General features: G+C 53.4%; 1 protein-coding gene across 2 annotated transcripts in view; it reads right to left on the bottom strand.

The window, feature by feature from the left end:
• MAPK4 (mitogen-activated protein kinase 4) overlaps positions 1-22275 on the bottom strand; it is a 40767-nt gene extending 18492 nt beyond the window's left edge. For both annotated transcript variants that reach the window (XM_054724051.1, XM_054724052.1), the window contains exon 1: positions 21730-22275. In XM_054724051.1, the coding sequence (XP_054580026.1) occupies positions 21730-22275 (546 nt within the window). The remainder of the gene's footprint in view (positions 1-21729) is intronic.
• Positions 22276-22814: the final 539 nt, after the last annotated feature.

Raw genomic sequence — 22814 nt, 5'->3', positions numbered from 1 at the left:
CCTTCAGGTGGGTGAGGCTGTGGTTTTTATTTGACATTATCTTGATGCTACATAAGGCAGCTAGGCCCCTGGGGCAGCTAATCTTGCCAGGAGGGTCAGCTTGGAGGTCAGACTCAGCACTTGATTGCATCCATTCCACCTCCACTCTCAAAAACAGAGAGATTATTAACTCCCAAGTCCTTCTGAGTGGTGTGTGTAAGAATAATGTATGTTTGCCAGGTGCTGACCATGTGCAGGTTCACTCAATGTTCTTTCTTGATTCTCATGACACGCTCACAAGGTGGGCACTGCTACTGCCCCTGCTCTCGGGGTGGAGGGGGAGCTGAGACAGAAGGTCAAGGACAGTACCAAGGTCACCAAGTCTCCCCAGCAGACAGTTCAGTCCCCGAAGCTCCTCTCCAGCCACCCCATTTCTGCCCTCCCTTCCAGCAGCTCACACACCCGCCCTCCCCAGAGGGTAAGCATGCTCCCCGCTCAGCTCGCAGAGCACGCTGGGAAGACTGAGAGGAACTTCCTTGGGAGCCAGCGCAGTAGCGGCGGTGGGCTAACAGGTCAATACGTTTCTCTTCCAAGTGAGCGTGTCAACAAGGACCTTGCTCAGTGTTTGCTCCGTGTTCCGAGCCTTCCTTCCTCCGAAGCCTCTGGGGCCTCCACCCCCACCTCCGCTGGAGGAAACGAAGATGCAATTAATCAACTGAGGAAAGTAATGAGAGACGCTGTCATGGTGTTGCTTCTCTCCACGGAGCAGGGCCGGGGGACAGATTTCAGACCGTCCGGTGGCTTGCGTGTACAGATGGCGGGGGGGGGGGGGGGGGAGGCACTGGCCTTGGCCCCAAAGGAGCTTATCCAAGGGCGTTAGACGTTCCTCTCCCCCAGGGGCCTGCGAAGGGAAGGGGCCGGGTCGGTGCGGGGCTCCTGCTGCCGGAAGCCCCCTGGCCTCGGTAGGAAGGGGCAGCCACCTGTGGACCGTGGTGGAAGGAGCCCGAAAAGCCCGCTGCCCTTGTATTTGACGACCTGCCTGCCTGGTGCCGGAAGTCCAGCTGTGTGCTAACCATCACTGCTTTAGTTAGAACAGTGTTTCCCCAGGGGTTCACACCCGAAGGGTGCGAATGGGGGGAGCTAAACGTGTGCGGCCAAACGCCCTCAGGACAGATGGGCAGCATCCCATACGTTTACTGACAGTCTCAGGATCTCCTCCCCGGGCTCTGGGATGCAACACTCTCCACACACCCCATTTTCCCAGGTGCCTCTTGGGGACCAGCCTTTCTCAGGACACTCAGTAAGGTCCTGGTGAACACATTTCCTTGGAAGAAAAGACATGTTACCTCTAGCTCACTGCCTCTACTACCCTGGCCAAGACAAATGTCCCCATGACTCCTGCTGAGTGGGCTGCGAGTGAGTGAGTGAGTGAGTGGAAGCCTGCGTCTCCTCCCCCACTTATCTCTGAGCCCTGTGGGCAGGGACTTGCTGTGCCTTCTGGGACAGAGGGCAGGGTGGCTGCATGCTACAAAAGCCATTGGAAGTGTGTGTGGGGGGTGGGGGCAGCTGGGTGAGAAGCACTGAGCCCCCTTCCCCTGCAGGGAGAAGGAGAGACTGCAGTGTGCGTGTGTGTGTGTGTGTGTGTGTGTGTGTGTGTGTGTGTGTGTGTGTGTGAGGGGGGGGGCGCAGCTGGGTGAGAAGCACTGAGCCCCCTCCCCCTGCAGGGAGGAGGAGAGACTGCAGTGTGCGCGTGTGTGTGTGTGTGTGTGTGTGTGTGTGTGTGTGTGTGTGTGAGGGGGGGGGGGCGCAGCTGGGTGAGAAGCACTGAGCCCCCTCCCCTTGCAGGGAGGAGGAGAGACTGCAGGGCACAGAGGAGGGTTGTAAAGAGGAGGGTGGGAGAGGCCCTCAGACCCACTCTAGCCCCCTCTCCAACGTGGCTTCGGTCAGGGTCCCAACTCAGCTGCCTGACCCTGACCTTCACAAGGGGCTTCTCTCCGTAGTGACCAGTCAGCCTACCCAGGTCAGATCATCAACCAGGGACCACATCTTCTCTCAGCGGAAACAGTTTTCTTCCTAGAAACTGCAGGACCCGGGAGCAGGTCCCGCTTCTGAAGATGCCCACGTGCGGAAAGGATGCCAGGTCCTCTGCTCCACGGAACGTGTCCCACGTCAGAGGCTTTGCTGGCAGGGGTGCATTAAGGGTCTCCCGTGGGTCTGGCCCGGTGTACGGTGCGTGGAGTTGAGGGACTGTCCTCAGGCAGCTTACCACCTGGTCTGGGCAGTGAGCTTGCTGGTTTAACCTCAAAGTCAATCCTTAAATCGGGGGACAGTCAGCACTGGGGGTGGGAGGGAGGATGGAGCAGTCACCACATGAAGATGAAGCAGAGAGAGGGCCGGGGTAGATCCGGGTTTGGGGCGGGGGGGGCTCTTAAAAAATTATGAGGTATTAAAATGATGTTTATTCTTGAATCAGAAAATTGCAGCATATTTTAAAAGCTGGCAAATACCACAAACATCCCCAGATTTGTAAAAAGAACATTTTTACTAATTAGCTTCTTGGCAAACTGCAGGTAGCAAACATGTGAACGCCTTGCATAATCTCTGATCATCACTTCCGTGACAGTTTTGTAAAATAATTTTCCGAGACAGCATTTAAAGCTCATTCAGGATTTGAAAGATAATTGAAAAGATAACTTAGTCTTTCCTGTAATATGGTTGATACTTCAGTACAGTTGATATTCTAGACATTTCTCTCCCCTTCAAAACTAGTTATTGGTAATGTCATTTAAATGCGTAGGATTATTGTCAAGTGTGGAGAAACCCTCGTAAGTATTCTTTTGTATATGAGCTGTGAGATTTGGGGCCACCGTCAATTTTCATTAACCAGGATGTTCATGATGTCCTAGTTCCGTGGTCGGCAAACTGCGGCTCGCGAGCCACATGTGGCTCTTTGGCCCCTTGAGTGTGGCTCTTCCACAAAATACCACGGCCTGGGCGAGTCTATTCTGAAGAAGTGGCGTTAGAAGAAGTTTAAGTTTAAAAAATTTGGCTCTCAAAAGAAATTTCAATCGTTGTACTGTTGATATTTGGCTCTGTTGACCAATGAGTTTGCCGACCACTGTCCTAGTTGTAGGCCTATGGTTGTAGGGTGGGCCACAGAAGGATTTCTGGAAGATACGTCCACACCAAGACAACTGGTTACTGAATGTAGAAGTAACTGCAAACCATATAAACATACCCCATTAAACCCGAACTAAATGTATCCTTAGCTCTGCTTCTGCTTAGTCAGACCCTCCCAGAGCCCGGCCGCACCCCCCCACCCCCCCCCAACATGAGGGGGACATGATGGAGAGCATGTCAGGATGGAAATAGACCACTTCCTGACAAATTGCTGCCCACATATCTTACTTTGCAAATATTACAATATGTGACCACATGAACATGTTGTTAGAATCCCTCCCAGGGCCTTGGGGGGGGGGGGTCGTGCAAGCGAGAGGCTGAGCTGGGCTTCCCGAGCTCCGGGGTAAACTCGGCTCCCTCCAGGAGTGAGGAGGCCACAGAGGAGGCGACCGGCCAAGGAAGAGGGAGGCGTCCGGTCAGGGTTCTCAAGGTGGGAAAGCAGGCACATGTTCTAGGAACCCTCTTGGAAGTGAAGCATGTCAGGGCCTGTCTGGTTTGGGTAGTGAGGTTCTGTTCTCTCTAAGAGTTTGATAGGATCAGAATTATTATTTAAAAGTTTGGTTGAGCTTGCCTGTAAAGCTATTGGGTCTGAGGTTTTCATTGTGAGAAGATTTTAAACTACTGATTTCATTTCCTTATAGTTAATGTATTATTCTTGTGTTCTATTTCTTTTTGAGTCAAATTTCATAAAATTATATTTTTCCAAGGATTTATTCATTTCATATAATTATTTCATAAAGGTATAAGTATATGTTTATTTTGAATAAATATATATGCATTGTATATACTTGTGTATCATTTAATATATATGTATTGTATATAACTAGATATTTATTTAATAAGTGAACATTTATGGGCATAGGGTTCAGCGTCTTCTCTTAGTTTTGAGTCTGTTGTGCCCGTGGTTATGTTCCTTGATAGCTTATGGCTGTCTGAATGGCCTGGTCCGAGAGGCCACCCGGCCGCTCTGTGGAAGGCTGACACTGAAGCTTGCCGACTCGCTGCTTGATTTGATTCAATTCCATGTTGATCAAAGCTATGCCACATACAGGAGTGATTGGGGCAGGGCCCAAGGAATGTATTCTGGGCCATGACTGCGTTTTTTTCATGAGAATGAAAACTATGATCAGCTGTTTTGGTTCCCGGGGCAAAGAGCATTGCTGTCATTTACGGAGCTGAGTTCCGCGCTCTTACTACAGTTCAGTATTGTTTCCAGTGCAGGGGGGTGTGGGGTCCCCCCGGCAGGAACGGCTCGGGCTGGAGAAGCAGCCCCCTGTTCAGGGGACCCTGGGTCACTCTCTAGGGACTACGACTCGCTCCATACTTGGCCAGCCCGAGGCCCAGAGGTGACCAGTGCCATCCTGCTGCCTTCTGTCCCCCTTGGTGGTCTAAATGACAGCCTGCCTCCTTTCCCGGCCCATTTATTCACAGGCTGTGGGTCTCAGCTTCTGTCTCCGCCTCTAAAAGGGAGACTGTAGGGAATTGCAACCAAGTCTCTCTTTTGCGGAAGTGGGAATCCTTTCATCTTCATCACCATCACCATCACCATCACCATCACCATCACCACCATCAATAACAGCAAGGATTGCAAGCACTTACCATGTGCTTGCCAAGCACTCTATCAACACTTTACATAAAGAACCTCAATGCGCACTGCACAGTAGCCCCATTCAATTATGAATCTAGCAATATCTACTGAGCTCCTACTACGTTTCTGCTCCTTTCCTGGGTGCCGGGACAGCAGTGAACAAAGCTGGTAAGCTCCCACCCTGAGGCATCTACCTGGTAGCACATAGAGTGGGTGTTTTTCTTCCTATTTGACAGAGGAGTAAAGTAAGGCTTAGGAAAAGATATGGTGACCCAGCTCATGAGTTGATGAAGCTGTGAATAAACCCAAGTCTTATTTTGAACAGCTCTACTTCGCTCTACGTCAGCAATTCTCACACCGAAGCCCAGATCAGAGTCACCTGGGAGCTTGTTAAACCTCACATGGCTGAGTTTCTGATTCAGCGAGTCTGGGATGGGGCCAGAGAATGTGCATGTCTAATGAGTTCCCAGGTGACGGTGCTGGTCTGGGGACCACACTGCTCCGTGTACAGAACCAAGTGTTGGAGCCTTAAGTAAGGCAAGTGCATCCTTCACACCCACCTCCTTCTCTCTCTACCACGTCTCTCCTCCTGCGTGGGCCAGGGACCCCACACCAGGCCGACTCCCCGCATGATCCCAGACTCCACCCAGCAGCTCTGGTGTTCTCTGCCCTCACCATCGGTGTCTATGCGTGGAATTACCCCAGCGAGACAGTTTCTCACAGTCCATGTGAACAAGTTTCACGGCCGGAAGGGCACCTGCTTTCTCAGGCTGTGTTATGGCCGACACACAGCTCATGCCCGCGGAGGCTGGCTGCTTTGGCTCTCAGTGGATGCAGGAGTTCGCTGCCAGCAAAGACCTGCTTGGACCAACCCAGTCTCCCAGGTGAGGCGCCGAGTTGTGTTCACTCAGATCTGCAGGTTCTCCTGGTGACTCCTGTGTCTCCCCAGGGAAGGCCCCACCACTGCTCCTTAAGCAGCCCCTCTGGTTGGATGGAGGGATTCAATGTCAGGGAGCATCGTCCCATAGTGCTCTCTGGCTCTCAGCTGTCGGAGCCTCATCCAGGACACTCCATCAGGTGTCAGGACCTCATCATCTGTGTTCCCCCACCTGCTCTGCTCAGCGCGTTCACAGACAGGCGACACACTTTAGAAGTCCTTAGGACTGACACCATCATGGCACCTCTTTCTGTACGTAATTCAAATCAAACCCATGCAAACTACAAAATAATTGCAAGGACGTCTGTTTTGGGTTGAATCGTGTCCTACAAAATTCTTATGTTGAAGTCTTAACCCCCAGGACCTTAGAATGTGACCTTATTTGGAATGAGGGTCATTGCAGATATAAAAAGTTAAGAGGTGGTCATCAAGGTGGGCCTTACCCCAGCATGCCTGGTGTCTATTAAAAGGGGAAATCTGGGCACACACACGCCCACGTAGAGAATGCCATGTGAAGACGAAGGCAGAGATCGAAGTGATGCGCCTACAAGACAAGGAGCGCCAAAGCTGGCCAGCAACCCCCTCCCCGCACCGAGGCCCGGAGAGAGGCACGGAGCATGCTCTCCCTCACAGCCCCCAGAAGAAACCTAACCTGGTGACACCTTGGTCCTGGACTTCCGCCTCCAGACCGGAGATAGAGCAGGTTGTCTAACAGGTCTGTGGTTTAAGGCCCTCTGTCTGTGGTCTTGTTACAGCAGCCCCAGCAAACGAACACAAGTCCAACAAAGATCTTATTTTCTTCCTACAAGGACTATTTTGACTTTTTTAGAATAGCAAAAGTCAAACTCTGTACAAAACTTTTGGATGGCCCCACTCCGCTGGTGCCCTGGCCCTTGGGGTGCGCTGAAACACTGCTGGGTTTGCTTGGGGTGGGGGGGGGGGGCTGGCTCTGGTCTTACCCAGGGCAGCCTGCGCTCCCCTGCCAGACAAGAGTGCTCGGATGCTGTGTGTCTGTGTTGAAAACATGTTTTGGACCTGGGTTCAAGTGCTGGACCAGCAACGTACTTGCTGGTGACTCAAAGCAACTTTCCTAACCTCTCTGAGCTTCAGATTCCTCATCTGCAAAGTGGAGATGGTACTTCATAAGGTTGCTGTCAGGACTACACAGAAAACAAACATGAAGCACCTGCCCTGAGCAGAGGTGCTGTGCTGCCCTCCCTCTCTCCATCTCCATTTTGATGGAGACTTTAACGCTTCCCTTTGGTTAGATATTACGCCCAAACGTGGCAGCCTGACTCCTCCGGTTCGTCCTGTCCTCCTCTCTCTCCCAGCCTTCCCACGCTCTTCTGTCCTGGGCCACACTGGGCTGTGCAGGACATGTCCCCCACCTTTGCCTCGCCTGAATGCCGCGCCCCCCTTCCTATCTAGATCCCAACGTCCCGCAAGGCTCACTCATGCCTCCTCTCCTCGAGATGTCCTCTTTCCAAACGACCTCCAACTTAGAGGAGAACTGGGCCAGGAAGGGAGGAAAGGGAAGGTTCCGACACAGGACCCCGCTTGTACCACTCGCCCCCACTGGGCACACGCCAGCTTGGCTGGTTTGCCAAGATTTTGGTCCCTGCTCTGTCTTTCCGGTTTGATCATCCCCCACAGGCTGGGGCAGTGAAAACCGCCATTTGTCAAACACGTTACATTCTGCCGGCTTTCCTAGAGTGACCAGGAGAAGGAGTCTAACGCCCCTCTCACAATGCTCAGTGAGTTTCCACCTTCAGTAAGTGTCTGCTGACGGCTCACACCTGGATCTTCCTCCTCTCAGGGAGGGTGTTGTGGGTGCGGAGGGCAGGAGGGAGCAGAGCCGGAGGTCGCCGATGAGGAGAGAGGGGCCAGATCTCCCTGGGGGAATCAGTGGCCACCCATGCGGTGTCAGCAAAACCATCTCTGTGCAAATAACTCCTCCTGGGAGTCTGTTGTGGGGCCGACTACTCCCACCTTCAGAATAAGTTGTGTGGGGTAATGAGCTGGGTGTGCAGGAGGCCACTGTTCAGACGCAGAAGGGCACCTGTCACTCATTCGGTGAGGATGAAGTGTTCACACTTGGGGGCACAACACAGACACGAGCCTGCTTTAACGAGTTTACCACGGGCTCTGTTGGATAGAGAGGACACCACGTGACATGCTGTTTTAGTTGCATATCATTTAGGAGTTAGCCAGGTGCCTCATTAGGACTCCGAGGACACAGAACACCAATGAGGAGGAGGAACATGCTTGGTCCAAGGGATAGAGAGTGTAAAAGGCATCAGTGGCCCTGGGTGGCCTGAGCACCCTGGGTACACAGGGGCGGGGGGCGGGGAGGGGCGGAAAGGGAGGGGGGCAGGATGGAGGGGAGGGGAGCTCCAGGGAACACAATTTGAAAACGTCTGTGTTGGAAAGAACACGGGACCTCGAGTCCTGGAGTACAGCCACTCACTAGTTACATAAGCCTCTGCGAGTCTACGAAGCCTTCGTTTCCTCATCTATAAAATGGAGACATAATGCAAGCCCTACCTGTATCGCAGCACTCTCGCGGGATCAAATGATAAGCGGTCAAATACGTGGAAAGCAAACGCGTGGGAAGTACATGCACCCTTGAAAGTGCCCCTCCCCCGCGGCCCTCTTGTCGATCACATGGTACACACAGCCGGCTCCTTCACATGCACTGACCGTGACTTACATCCTTCCGCAGGGCCGAGATTCAGGACATCTGACTCCGAGTCCTCGCACGCACGCGCTCAGAAATCAAAGGGGGGCAGACGCCTCTCAGGAGCCCGATGGCTGTGACCCCACGAATTGCGCCGTCTGCCCCATCTTTTCTGTCTCTTACTTGGCAGGTTGTCACTTCTTTCTGCCCTAAGGGGGCCTGTCTCGTCGTCCCCTTGTGGATTGGACAACCAGAGGATGAAGTTTATTAGAACCGGGTGTCAAGTGGGGGTACACTGGCTCAGGTAAAACGCAGACACGCCATGCCCCATGCCGGGGCTACCCACCCGCTGTCTGTTGAGCAGGGCAGGATCTTAACTCCCCTCTCGCCTGTGGCCCAGAGGGTTGAGGCTCCATCACAGAGGGCCCGCTGTCCCCCAAAACCTGTACTCCCCCAGAAGTCGCCAGCCAACCCTACTCAGTGCTGCCCCACTGTGGACAGCCCAGGAGACGCTGGGCAGCAGCTGAGCTGATAGAAACAGGGGTCCTTCCCCACGTCCTGCAGCCCCACCTTCCAGGGGGCTCTGGGCCTTCATTCTCGCCTCCCACGTGCCCGGTTCTTGACAGCTCTCACCTGCCGAGAGCTCCCACCTGCTAAGCACGGCGCCAGGCACGCTGCGTTCTCCTCTGGTCCTTAGCACAGCCCTCTAAGGTAGACACCGCTAGTGCCTTATTGCAGGTAAGAGAACAGCTTTGGGAGGATAAGGAACTTGCGAGGTCACGTGATTTTTCAGGAACAGAAGCAGGGCCTGTACCCTGACTGCTACTCTCTCCAAAGTTCTTTCTCTTGGGCGCCTACTAGTGAATGCAAGGCTGAGTCCCGAGCCCAGATTCCCTCCTACAGAAGGTGCGCTGGCCTGCACCAGACTCACGGCACCACTGAGTCCCTGGAGGACGATGGGAGGTTTCCTCCGAGAGCAGAGGGGAGCCCACCGGGCCGGGGAGGCCCTGCGCTGAGGCTCCAGGTGAGAAGGCCCCAGACCCAGGCGACGGGGGGTGTGATTTCCGGAGCAGCAGGAAGGTTGCTTGGAAAAGCCTGCCTCCGCTGCTGGCGGAAGCCCGCGATGCCCTTTCCTTGGAATTCAGCCCCAGAGAAACGGAAACCCACGTCCACACAAAAACCTGTGCACGAGTGTTCACATCAGCATGGTGCACGAGAGCCAAAAGGAGGAGCAACCGGGAGGTCCGTCAGCTACGGAGCCGGAAACAGAATGTGCTGTGCCCATGAATGGGATGTTGGCTGGCAATGAGAAGAAATAAAAGTACTGGTTCCGGCCACCAGGTGGGTGAGCCTTGAAAACACACCAAATAAAAGAAGTCAGTCACAAAAGACCACACATTGCATGAGCCCGATTACCAGTATATGGAATTTCCAGAACAGGCAAATAGACAGACACATGACGTCGATCAGTGGTTGCCTAGGATTGGAGGGGACGGAGGCTTGGGGACCTGCTGACTCAGGGGGCGGGCTTTGCTCAGGTGATGAAGACCTCTAAAGTGGTTTCTGGTGAGAGATGCACAGCTCCGCGAATGCACTAGAAGCTCTGGGCTGTGCACTTTGAATAGGTAAAGTGTATGGTATGTTGATTACATCTCAATCAACTTGTTTTCGTTTTAAAGAGTTTTGAGGCAAATATAAGCCAGTATGCTACGGAAAGGAATTCCCTCACTGGTAGCCTTTTCCCAATGGGCTGTGCATGGCGCAGGGAGCTCTGGGTCCCTCAGCAGGAACCCGTGTCCCTAAGAAGCAGGCCCTGGGCTCAGCGAGTCTCCAGGGGGCAGAACGGAGGGGGAGAGCAGCGTGGGAGCGACAGAGAGGACAGCAGGAGGGACCTGGGAGGTGGGAGCGCTGCAGGAGGGTGGGAGATGGGGCCCACAGAGACGGAAGCGCCCGGGACCCAGGGCGGCCAGGGAAGGTCACAGAACACTCCGTTCTCCAGCGTTCCTCATGACACTTTCCGCTCCTCCTCACCGAAGGTTCCAGGGAGTCCTCCAGGCCTGGAGCTGAGCCTGGTTGCATCAGCTGCTCCTGGTCCCAGGAGGCAGCTCCGGTCCCGCTCTGCCCCTCTCCTTAGCAGCAGGGCCTGAGCCGAGCTCTTGAACCCCAGGGGCCCCCTCGTCCTCAGCTACCCGGTGAGGACAATAATGAGCCCGCCCGCCCTGCCTCCTTCCGAGGGTGGTGTGAGGATCCAGCGTCAGCACGCGTGGGAAGAACTCCCGTGGGAAGAACTCCCGGCGCATTATCCAGAGCCGAAGGGGAAATGTCAGGGTAGATGTGATGGTGTGGATCCCCCAGCCGCAGGCTGTTCACTCTCCCATCAGCTTCTGACCCACACAGCGTTTGCCAATTGCTCGGGGTCAGGGCTGAGGGCCGCTGGGGACCACAGAGCAGAACTAAGACAAAGGCCTTCAGAGAACCAGACTGCGGAACTCAAGTCCTCCTGCCCCGGGCTCCTCGCAGCTCAGCTTGGGAGCTGCTGACCACCTCCCCGGCCACGGTGATGCCTCAGGCCTGTGCCGCTGGGCCAGGCAGGCCATGCTGGGCGTAACCTCCTGCACAGGGAACCCTGACTCCAATCCCCAAACAAAAGGCGTAGGGATTAAAAAAGGGATTAAAAATCTCGCCCCCGGGAAAAATGAGTCGTGCAGATCACAGCGCTTTCACTGGCTCGCTGCCGGTGGACACGTGCTTTCTGCAGGTGGCAGCAGCTCTGCGTAAGGTACTGCAATGACAGCTTCACGGCCACCCCCCGAGTCCCCGCGCCCCAGACACCTGCCGTCCAGCTCACCTGGGACTCGGGAGGGGCCGGCAGGCGGCGGTGGGGGGAATGAGGAAGGCTCCTCTTTTCCTGCTGCCTCAGACAACAAGGGGTCCTGCCAGGTGTGTGATGGGCAGCTGAGGGCGACATGCTGTCGTGCAAAGGAGGAGACGGAAGCCAGGATAAGCGCGTCGGGCAGCTGTGGGACAAGGACCTGCCTCTGCCCCACGGCTGTGCCAGGCCAGGCCTCCGGGTGCTGCGCCCGCGCCTGGGCATGCGAGACGCTGGTGGACCTCTAAAGGGGCGCCTCTGGGGAGACCCGGCCCTGCTCTCCAGGGTGAAGGGGGAGCAAGAGGAGCGATGGGTGCTCACAGCAGAGATCCATTCTGATGGGTCACCGCTGGTGTCTATTCTGTGTGGTTGGTCCCAAAACTCACCAATCGTTAAATACTTTGAACATTACCCCCAGCGTGTGACCTCAGTACCAGAACTAGTCTTGGGCCAAGGGGCAAAAGTGTCAGCATTTAGGGGGCTCCCTATTCTGGTTTCCTTTGGGTTCAACACACTCCCTCAAGCCCAGTGCTTCCTGATGAATTCATTTTGACAAGTTCATTCAACTAAAGGTTTTCTCATTTGTTCCCACTCTTCTTCATGCTTTCAGTTTGTATCTTGTTTGTTTGTTTATTTATTTACTAGTAGCCCGTTTGCACGAAGATTCGTGCAATAGACCTTCATTCACCTGGCTGCCTGCACCAGTTTTCTGCGGGCACCGGGGACCCAGGCCTTGGCTGTGGCCACCGCCTTCTACCTTCTTTCAGGGTTCCGGCTTGGCCCTGGGCGGTGGCCTTGGGCTCGGCTGCACCCAGCATCCCTGCGACCCAATCGCAGGAGCGAGCCGACCCCCCAGGTCGGCTCGCTCCTGTGATCGGAGCAGGCACCCCGCTGGCGCCCAAGGCCGGGAAAGCCTCGGGTGGCTTTCCGGGCCTTGGGCTCCGCCGCACCCCAGCGTCCCTGCGATCGGAACAGGCACCCCGCTGGCGCCCAAGGCTTTCCCGGCCTTGGGCTCCGCCGCACCCCAGCTTCCCTGCAACGGTTTCCTGGTGGGCGTGGTTGATGGGCGTGGCTTGGTTGGTGGGCGTGGCTTGGGCGTAGCGAAGGTGCGGTCAGTTTGCATATTTGTCTATTATAAGGTAAGATTTATCTTTTCCAAGAGAGGAAGGGAGAGAAAGAGGGAGAGGGAGAGGGAAAGACAGAGAGAAAGAGGGAGAGGGAGAGGGAGAGGGAGAGGGGAGGGAGAGGAGGAGGGAGAGGGAGAGGGAGAGGGAGATAGAAACATCAACAATGAGAGAAAATCATTGATCGGCTGCCTCCTGCACTCCTCACACTGGGGACCAAGTCTACAACCTGGGCATGTGCCCTGATTGGGAATCGAACTATGACCACCTGGTCCATAGGTTGACGCTCACCACTGAGCCATGCCAGCCGGGCTCAGTTTGTAGCTTAGAAGAGACACTACAGCATGGTCAACTGCCTCGATACAATTTCCTGTTAGAGGTGGGATTCCAGGGCCTGAGAACAGAGGCACTCCCCCAGTAGTGATTAAGAATCACGGTAAAGAAAGAGCTAATATTTACCTAGCGCTTCCCAGAGGCCCGACACAGTGCTAAGCACTTCACACACATGGCACCCACTCCCCACACAGCCCTGTGAAGTAGGGCCTGTTGTTATGAGAGGAGGAGCCAGCCCAAGGCGGTGAAGTAACTTCCTGGGTCACATGACACCAGTCAGCACCTGTGCACCTCACCTGTGAAGAGGTGGCCTCAGCGTGGCCTGTCCCAAGGCAGCAGCCGAGGCGGGACTGCACGCTGGGTGGGAGGTAAGACTTAATGTGACACAGTGGCCACCGCAGAGTGGGGTGCAGTGAGGGTCAGCACCCACATCTCCTGGCCCAGGTGCTGGTGTGCTTGACCCTTCTCTCTCAGGAGCCGAAGAACTCAGACTTACTACATTTTTTTTTGGTAATAAACATGTTCTTGGTAAACTTTCTCTTACAGCAACTCTCCCTCCCTTCCACCTGAAAAGCTCACTGTGATCAAACTGTGCATGTCGTGTTGCACATTTTGGGGAATTATGGAAAAATAAAAGGGGCAGAGGGGAAGCCATGCATTGTCCAACCATTGTTAACATTTTGGAGATTTTCCTTCTAATCTATTTTGTGTGTGTCCTTTTTAAAAAATATATATTTTTATTGATTTTTTACAGAGAGGAAGGGAGAGGGAGAGAGAGTTAGAAACATCGATGAGAGAGAAACATCGATCAGCTGCTTCCTGCACACCCCCCTCCTGGGGATGTGCCTGCAACCAAGGTACATGCCCTTGACCAGAATCGAACCTGGGACCCTTGAGTCCGCAGGCTGACGCTCTATCCACTGAGCCAAACCAGTTAGGGCTGTGTGTCAATATTTTTATTGATTTCAGAGAGGGAGAGAGAGATAGAAATATCAATAATGAGAATCATTGATCGGCTGCCTCCTGCATGATCTGTGCTCACCAGCCATGAGCCTGGCTCAGGACTTCTGGCTGAGCGGCACACCCCCTGTGGGAGCGTACCGACTACCAGGGGAAGCTCCTCCATTGAGCATCTTCCCCCTGGTGGTCAGTGCGCATCATAGCGACCAGTCGTTCTGCTGTTTGGTCAACTTGCATATTAGCCTTTTATTATACAAGATAGTGTGACATGGTTGCCAAAACACCACCTGCAGCATGAACAGCAAGTCACTAACAGTAGAGGCGCCACCCTCCCAACCAACCCTGCTGGCTAACCCACAGAGCATCCGTTCTGGGAGACACCTTTTAAGAAAGGGCCTGACATGTAGGAGGAGCTGAATAAGAGGCAGTCAGGATATTGTGAGCTCTGGAAACACTGTCATCTGAAGAGCCAACAGGCAGTGTAGCGTAGTGGCTGAAAGCATGGGCCCGAAAGGGACTGCTGGGCTTTGAAACCCAGCTCTGCCATTTACTAGCTGGATGACCTCGGGCCAGTTACTCTCTGTGCCTCAGTGTCTTCATCTGTAAAATGGGACAACACAGCACTCATTACATCAGGCTGTTATGAGGATTCGGTAGGTGAGTCACTGTCGAGCACTTAGAACAGTGCCTGGACATCGTTGTGTGAAGACGAAGGGGTTCTGGGCTTCAGAGATTGGAAGGGGCATGATAGATGGCTTCAGATATTTGAGAGCTTTATCCTGAGAAGTTCTTAAGGACCGCACTCTACTCAGTGTAAAGGCAGAGGCTTGGCTTTTCAGTCAATAAGCATTTAATGAGCATGCATTATGGGCCAGATGCTGTGCTGGGTGCTGGGAATACAGAGATGAATGAGACCTATACTCTTTCCTAAGGGCTCCGCTGTCTATTGGGGAAGAGGCATGTGAACAGATAATCACTATAGAGTAAAGATAACTGCTTTGGGCAACCAGAGGAAGATGCCATTACCTCTCCCCTGGACAGCTGGGTGAAGCTGTGCAGAGGTGGATCTTTTGAGCAGGATCTGCAGGGATAAGTAGGACTTTAGGTGGGAGCAGCGAGAACAGTGTGTGGGACCGGAGCCTGTTACCGCGTATGATGTTTTCTAGGGAACGGTGACAAGTCAGGGACTTTACAGCACAAGGTGAGAAGGGTGGCAGCAAATGAAGCTGGAGCTAAGAGCTGGTCTCTCCCAGCTCAGAGAAGTGTGCTGCTGATGTGGAAGGTAGTCAGCCAAGTCAGGAAAAGCATACTATACTTGTACTCCTATACTACTGTCTTCTCAACAGGCAACCACAGCAAAGGCTGAATAAAGAAACCGTATTTCAGGAGAAAATTGTAAAGGATTCGATTCCATTTTCTAATCATCCTTCATCAGCATAAACACAGGAATATCTGTCTAGATCTCGAGTAAGACAGCGTCATGCTCCTGGGGCATTTCCAACCTGGGGATGCCCAGGCGGAGAGACTGTGGAGCAAAGACTGGAGGCTGGAACTCTCTTCCCACCAAGACCGTAGATATTATCTAAAAGGGAGTTCCCTTACCAGCTTCAGTTCCAACCCCCTAGGTCAAATTTTCTCTTTCAAAAAGGGATAGTTCATAGCCTTTTAAATAAATCTTTTCAGCTCCACTGATTTGGAATAACATGCTTAGTGGCCTAAGAACTTCTAGCTGAGTGAGCCCTCAGCAAGTTGTCCTTCCCCAAGTCTGTTTTCTCACGGGCCCTGAGTATGGCTGGGCCTCTCCCAGTGGATTCCAGCCCTATTCTGGGATCCTGGGAAACTCTTACTCACTCCTTACACCTTAAGATTTTCCACCTGCAATGCGGAGACCTTCCAAAATATAAGCACATAGAACGTCCCATGGACACCCCCTTGGTCACTAGCAAAGACGCTATTTCAGCCAAAGAAAAAAACAGTCCTCCCCCAGGTTCCGTTTCAAAGGAATCTGTGCTTTAGGGAAGGTTTCTGTGTGTCTCCCCAGGTGGACAGGGGAGGTTATCATGGCGTAGACAGATCCCAGGGCATCCAAGGAAGGCGGAGTGACCAGGAGCGGGAGGAAGGAGGTGAGGTTGAGCAACATCATGAAAACAGCATAAATGCTGTCGACAAAAACCCCACGCCAAGCCTGCGGAAGCTGGCTGTATGTGTTCAACATCACGTACCTCGTTGCCTCCTTTGGGACCTTGAATTGAACCACAGGCCTTAACAAACTACAGTATCATCTTGCTGAGCTGCCAACCAAACACTCAGTCTCACTGAACTGTGAAAACCAGTGCCTCTGTTTTCACAGAATATCTAGCAAAGCAGTTTACACCAGAATTAATAGTATACGTTTTCTAAAATCATTGTTTCTATCACCTAACTATTGTTAAGATCAAACCCTCACAGAACCAACATTCCCTTTGGTTTAGGTCCCTGATGTGTGCAGCTTTCTGCCAAACTCGAGTGAAGGTTGACCAGCCAGGCAGTGTGCAATGTGCTTGAGGTCCTGAAACTCATCCTGCCTAAAACAATCTTCCCAGCTGCTTGTTATAGTGCCTGATATCCCCACCATTAACGGCCCCTTTTAGTTAAGGCACCTGCTTCAAACACACCTGTGTTATCGGAGAGGCGTTCTTAGCCTTCTTCTTTGCCCTGACGTTTGAGAATCACAGCTTTAAGCATCAGCAGACACAACCAGCTTTCTGTCCACACACAAGCTGCTCCATGTCTTCAGATCAATAGTTCTGAACAGTTAAGCATCAGAATCACCCGGAGGCGTGTTAGAACACATCTTGCTGGGCCCCACCCCGAGTTCCCGATTCAGTCGGTCTGAGATGAAACCTAAGAACTGGCATCTCGAACGAGTTCCCAGGTGAAGCTGATGCCGCTGGTCCAGCACCCACTTGGAGAACCCCTGCCCTGGTTGGTTTCTAGGGAGTCTCCATGAGACACAGAGGCAACGTGGGAGAGCATTCTGATGGTGAAGGATGTAAGAAAACAGAGGGCTCTGGAGTAGAGAGGGCTCAGGACCCAAAGGCAGGCCAGGCTTCCTCAAATGATCCACCAAAACACAAGAGCCTTTGGTTGCCCAACTTCTGATGGGCCTCCAATCTTGCTTTCTTCCCTGGGTATTTTCTGTCTTCTGCCCCGGAAAAGGCTGGCAGGCTCCTGGCCACCCCAGTGAGGATGACAGGTGGCTCCCTCCCCTGGCCAACGGTGGCCCCTCCAGGAGTGGAGTGTTCACACAGCGAGTCAGGCTGTCGACATGCTACTCAGCCCTCTGCACAGTCTCCCGGGGCCTCCTGACATGTCTTAGAATTTACACAGGGCTCAGTGAAGTCTTCAACAACATTTTTTTTTTCCCTCTTTTGAGACCATCTGCTTCCTAATAGAATAAATTCAAAGGAAAACATGCTCTGATCCTTCACCTGCCTCTTCTCAACATAAACACTCGTTCATGACCCACCCTAGTGCATTAGGTAAGGAACTAATGAGGACACCTGCCAAGGAGGTGGGCGGCAGGGGTTCCAATCAGGACCACAGGCTGGGAAGCCTCAGGACTCTGGTCCTCAGGTGGGGAGTTGGTTCCATATTTCAGTGTGTGTGGGGAGACTGACATCTGGGTGTATGCCTGTTCCCCATCCTGTAACATGGCACTTATTGGGCAGATAGTTCTGTTAGTGATCTAGCCTGCATCTGAAAGCACTTTGACTTCCACACTTTCAACTGGACTCTAACAAGAATCCTATGAAATAATCAGAATGGGAGCGATGCCCCATTTGGCAGAGAGGACAATTGAGAAGAGAGGCTCAGAAAAATCCGTGGGCATAGAGCTGAAGCACGGGCGTTGTGCTTCTGGCTCAGCCACTCATTGTGCGACCTCGAGCAGGTCTCCTTTCCTGTCCAGGCCTTGGTTTTATCATCTGTGAAATGAAGGGAGTGAATGAGATGATTGTGAGGTCTTCTTACAGATCTCTTACTACGCTGCACAAGGAAAAGGCCTTGCCCGAGGTCATGCAATTAGTGAGGTGATTAATAATGATACAGAGAGACCACGCTCCCCAAGCTGCCTCTGTTGAGAGACAGCCATCAGAGTACCCCACTGCCATATCCCTGCAGTGTGGGCTCCTGGGGCCTCTAGTTCCCTCTGGGCATCACAAGGAACAAGACCGCCAGGGGTGGGGTGGTAGGGGACACGTGCTCAGAATGCACTCTGACTGTGACTGGAGCCCCAGTGCTCCCAGCTGCTCATTAAAGAGAAGACAATTTCCTCTGGCACCTCCTTCACCAGACAAACACAATGGGCACCTACCCGTGCCAGTCTCCATGCTGGAGGAGGGGATGTGGAGGTTCATGAGACTTACTGTCCACCATGAGAAAGTCATGATGAAGACAGTGAGGTTCCAGCTGCTGCTTAGTGCTAGGTGGGTCGTGCTTGGCCAAGGGACCAAGTCCAGCCCCCAGTTGGATCATGAAGCCTATCAGAGGCACTGAGCTGAACCAGCCTGCAAAAGGGGGCACCTTTTTTATAACTCACACCAAGGCACTAGCTGTAGCCCAGGTGAGCATGATCTCTTCAAGGGGAGTGCAGGATCCATAAAATTGAGGAGGGGGTACATTTAGAGCAGTTCACATGTAAACATCATCCTCCATGCACACCAGGGAGAGTAGATGCACACATCTCACCCCAACCAATCCATTGGCTGGAAGAATTGTGTGCTCTCTTTCTTTTTCCCACCTCTGATAATATATATGATTGTTATATATATATACTAGAGGCCTGGTGTATGGATTCGTGCACCAGTGGGGTCCCTCAGTGTAGACTGCAGGGATCAGGCTGAAACCAGCAGTCCAAAGCCACCTGCCACTCCTGCCTGCCTCTCCTGCTCATCCCAGCCCTGCTGTGCCTGCCACCGCTCGGTAGGCTCGCTACCACTCCACTTCGGTCTCCAGGCTGCAGCAGCCAGCCATGAGCCCTGCGTCTGATGCCCGACAGTCAGCTGAGTGGCACTCCCACTATGGGAGCACACTGACCACCAGGGGGCAGCTCCTGCATGGAGTGTTTGCCCCCTGGTGGTCAGTGAGCGTCATAGTGACTGGTTGACCCGTCATTTGGTCAACCGGTTGCTTAGGCTTTTAATTATATAGATATACTAGTATTAGCTTTCATTATACATGCTTAAATTGCACACTAATTTTTCATCTATTTAAGATTTGAAGGCATATATTTTAATGCCTCTCCCTTGTATGTGCTTTCTTCCTGAGAGTCAAACCTTCTAACCACATGAAATCAATGAACTCAACTAGCTTCCTATCAGTAATGTGCTGGTAAATGACTAGTCTTCCATCTGTTCAAGGCAGCCAACCAAGTCAGCTGGCCATGTCTCAGGCAGTGATTAGACTCCCTGGAGGAAACCAAGATGAACATGAGACGGCCCACAAGGAACCAAGGGGCTCTCAGCCTAGAAGAGCACAGAAGACACAGACACAAATACCCGTAAGACAAAGCAGAGAATGGTCGTCGGTGCTAGAAGATCCGGGGTCTGGGATGGGGAGAAAGCGGTATGGAAATTCAAAGGAAGGAAAGATCAATTCCAACTGGGGATCCAGAAAGCCTTCATGAAGGAGATGGCTCACGGAAAGACCACCCATCAAGACACAAGAAGGCCCAAGTTCCAGAACCCCTTCGACCACTGTTGGCCAAGGAAGCTTGAGAAAGCCAGGTCTCTGTTTTAAAATGGACCCTTTTTCCTAAGTGCCTCCCAGCATTCTGAGGATTCGATGAGAACGGACTTACTAAATGCACTTCGGGTAAATAAAAGCACCAAATGTCAAGCCTCCATCATCACCCAGGGAAGAGAAGGGAGGAAGCTAAAAGCAGAAGGTAGTGAGGGAGGAGGTGGGTGAGGGTAGGTGGCCCCTGCCAAACACAGGACTGACGTGAACACCTACTGGGCTTGCAAGTGGCTCCAGTGATTTTTTTAAAAACTCCAGTAGCTGATTTGATTGAAGAGAGAGAGCCCACGAAGAGTAAGGCAGAGCATTTACATTCCCCTGCATCAGGAAAATGAAAGTCCCATTCAGAGAAGTGGCTCCCTGCCCTGAATATGCGGTAACAGCCACTCATGGTCATGGTCAGTGACCCTCCCAGCTCCCAGCGCTGGGGCTGGACCCCGTGTGCACTCAGAAAACACTCAAGAAATGAATGGATGGGGTCCTCACTACTCTCCAAGGGGCTTTACGTTTATACTCCTCTTTTATTCATAACCACAAGCCAGTGGGACCGACAGGGCGTGTATTATCAACCCTGTCAAGAAGGGGAAACTGAGGCTCCCAGACGGGGAGCATCCACATCCCAACTTAACACCATCAGAAATGAGCCCAGGTGTCTGCCTCCTCACATAGCGTGCCCCTCCTAGGAATTGTTACTACAGCCAATCTTTGCCCCAAATCACCTCCCCTGACTGGCCTGAGGGACTGTTCAGAGCACTTTCCCTGTAATACTTCACTTACTCAGACTCTGTAATCAAGGAAGGTCCTATTATTATTCCCAGTGTACTGGTTTATTCCAATTCAGAAGGTGATTTTGTATAACAGAAATAAGAGTGTCACGGACTCTCTTATTACCAAATAAAAACTAGTTTGGGTGAAAATCTTTGGTTCAATTGCTTGGAGTCATTGCTCCTTAGAGGATGGAGAAGGTAGAAACAGCGCCAGGCATTAGGGTGACAGGAAGACTTTTTTGTTTGTTTGTTTGTTTACCGTGGACATTCCTGCCTTCAGAGTCGGCTGTCAGTTCGGACAGATGGCCTGGCTGTAGGAGGGGAGCACAGGGCAATCTCCTGGCTAAGGCGGCACCAAGGAGCTAGAGCCATCTGAGCCGATTTGGGCTCTGAAATCTGGGCTGGAGCCCAAGTTCCAGCCTGTGAGGGTGGCACAGGGAACCCTGCCTCCCCCTCCCCCAGGCACCCTCCCGCTGCAGCTGCACCAGGCAGGTCAGTGCCTCTCTGTGCATCTGTGAGCTTCTGGCTGCAGGCAAATCGGGTGCCGAGCAAAGCACGTTCAAGGTCAGAGCTCCCCTCCCCTTTCATGACCCACCCTAGCCCCTTGGCTGATAACGGTTTATGGGGCACCTACTTCCTAGGGGATGTTTTCATTCTAATAAAAATTTGTGGCACGAAGGTTTTGGCTGGAGGCTGGAAATGACACTCACCCCCCAGCTCTGGTGAGGGGTACCTAGTGACGTGAGCTCAGGCTGAGCTGCGCAGAGGCTCCCCTAAATGGCAGGAACCAGGGGGTGAGGCGAATAGAATTTCAGAGGATTTCCAGCTCCTAAAGGGAGCCGTGCATTAGGTAAGAAGAGGTCTAGGGGAGTGTCAGTATCTCCACCAGATGGCGGGGTCAGCTCTGATCTCTGCATTTAGCCCCCCACCACAGGGGGTCTCAACAGTACCATCCAGACACCCATAGCTTCATCACACTCAGGGACCAGGGCATTGTGGGACCTGGGAGAGCTGAGCCATTTGCTGGATAATGGACACTGAGGATGAGTTGATCAGATGGACTTGTCCACAGACAGAGAGAGTGGGACGCAGAGTGGGTCAGCTTTGTTGGGGGGAGGGGGTGGAGGAGGAGAGGAAGAAGAAGGAGAAGGAGGAGGAGGAGGAGGCAAAATGAACCAGCACGTAAGGCTGGTGTGGCGGAAGCCTCATTAGGGGATGCTAGAGGCAAATTCACCAACTGCACAATTTTAAAGTCACAGAGTTTGCAACTGGAAGAAATCGTAGAGAAAATCCAGTCCAACCCCACTTGCACAGCCTGGAGTTACTGGTCACAGCCACATGGCAGAGCCAAAATCAAGAACCCAAACCACCCCCTCAACAACCTTTCAGGCCAGTGATCTTTCTAGCACCCTCCAGCCTCCCCCCGACACAGACCCCAGGCCGCTGATTCCCATGGAGCCAGGACTACCCTCTGGAACACTGCACGCACCCTGAGGCTCCCTGGACCACCCCGATCCGCCACTCCGGCCAGGCCTACCTTGTGGGAATAATGCTGATCGACGATCCTCGCCAAGCCGAAGTCCCCGATCTTGAGCACGAGGTCCTCGGTGCTGATGAAGATGTTGGCGGGCTTCAGGTCCCTGTGCAGCACGTTGGCCGAGTGGATGTACTTGAGCCCGCGGAGCAGCTGGTACATGAACAGCTTGGCGTGCTCCTCGGCCAGCGTGCCCTGCTCCAGCAGGCGGGCCAGGTCGGTCTCCATGTACTCCTGCACGATGTAGGCCACGCTGAACTTGAACAGCTCGCCCTGCAGGTTGGCGCCCTTGGGCCCCAGCACCTCGTACACCTTCACGATGTTGTCGTGGTCCAGGCGCCGGATGATCTTGATCTCCCGGAGGGCGTGCTTCATGCTGCGGGCGTCGCTCAGGGTGACCTTCTTCACGGCCACCTTCCGGCAGGTCCTGCTGTCCGTGGCCGACAGCACCAGCCCGTTGACGCCGAAGCCCAGGGGTCGGAAGTCCACAAAGCGCCCGCCGAGGTCATACCCGTAGACACTGGCAAAGCAGTCTCCCTTCTCGGCCATCGTCGGCTCAGGGGTGGTCAGGGGATGCCCGTGGGACGGAGGGGCGGTCGGGAGAGGCCAGGTCCCCGCTGGTGGCCTCCCCAGCACACCTCATTCTGTCCGGTCCCGAGGCTGAGGGATGCTTTTTCTCGTGGTGATGTCACTGCCACCAGCTCCCTGGAGACAGGAGTGGCACATGTCCGTGCTTGCTGAGCTGCAGAAGTTGGAGGCTCATGCTGTTTTCTTAACAAGCCCTGGGAGGGCTGGCCACCCACGCCTGCGTGTCCCGAGCCCTTCTCCACACAGAGAACGGCTCATGCTTCTTTCACACGGAGCATCTTGGGCAGAGGAACCGGTCTCATTATCCGCGGGAACGTCAAGTTTTGTCTCCTGAGGGACCACGAGGTAAAGATGCAGAGACGCTCCCCTTACGTCCTGTGTTGAAAGAAGTTCCTTCGGGCTGAATTGCTTTCGCTGCTCTGCGTTCCTTCACCAATGATGGTCCAAAGCTCAGTTGTATCACAGCCTCGGGCAGCTTCACAGCTGCTCTGTGTGTCCCG

This window comes from Eptesicus fuscus, chromosome 12, assembly GCF_027574615.1.
Source record: "Eptesicus fuscus isolate TK198812 chromosome 12, DD_ASM_mEF_20220401, whole genome shotgun sequence".
Lineage (NCBI taxonomy): Eukaryota > Metazoa > Chordata > Mammalia > Chiroptera > Vespertilionidae > Eptesicus > Eptesicus fuscus.
This window is presented reverse-complemented; position numbering and strand designations above follow the sequence as displayed.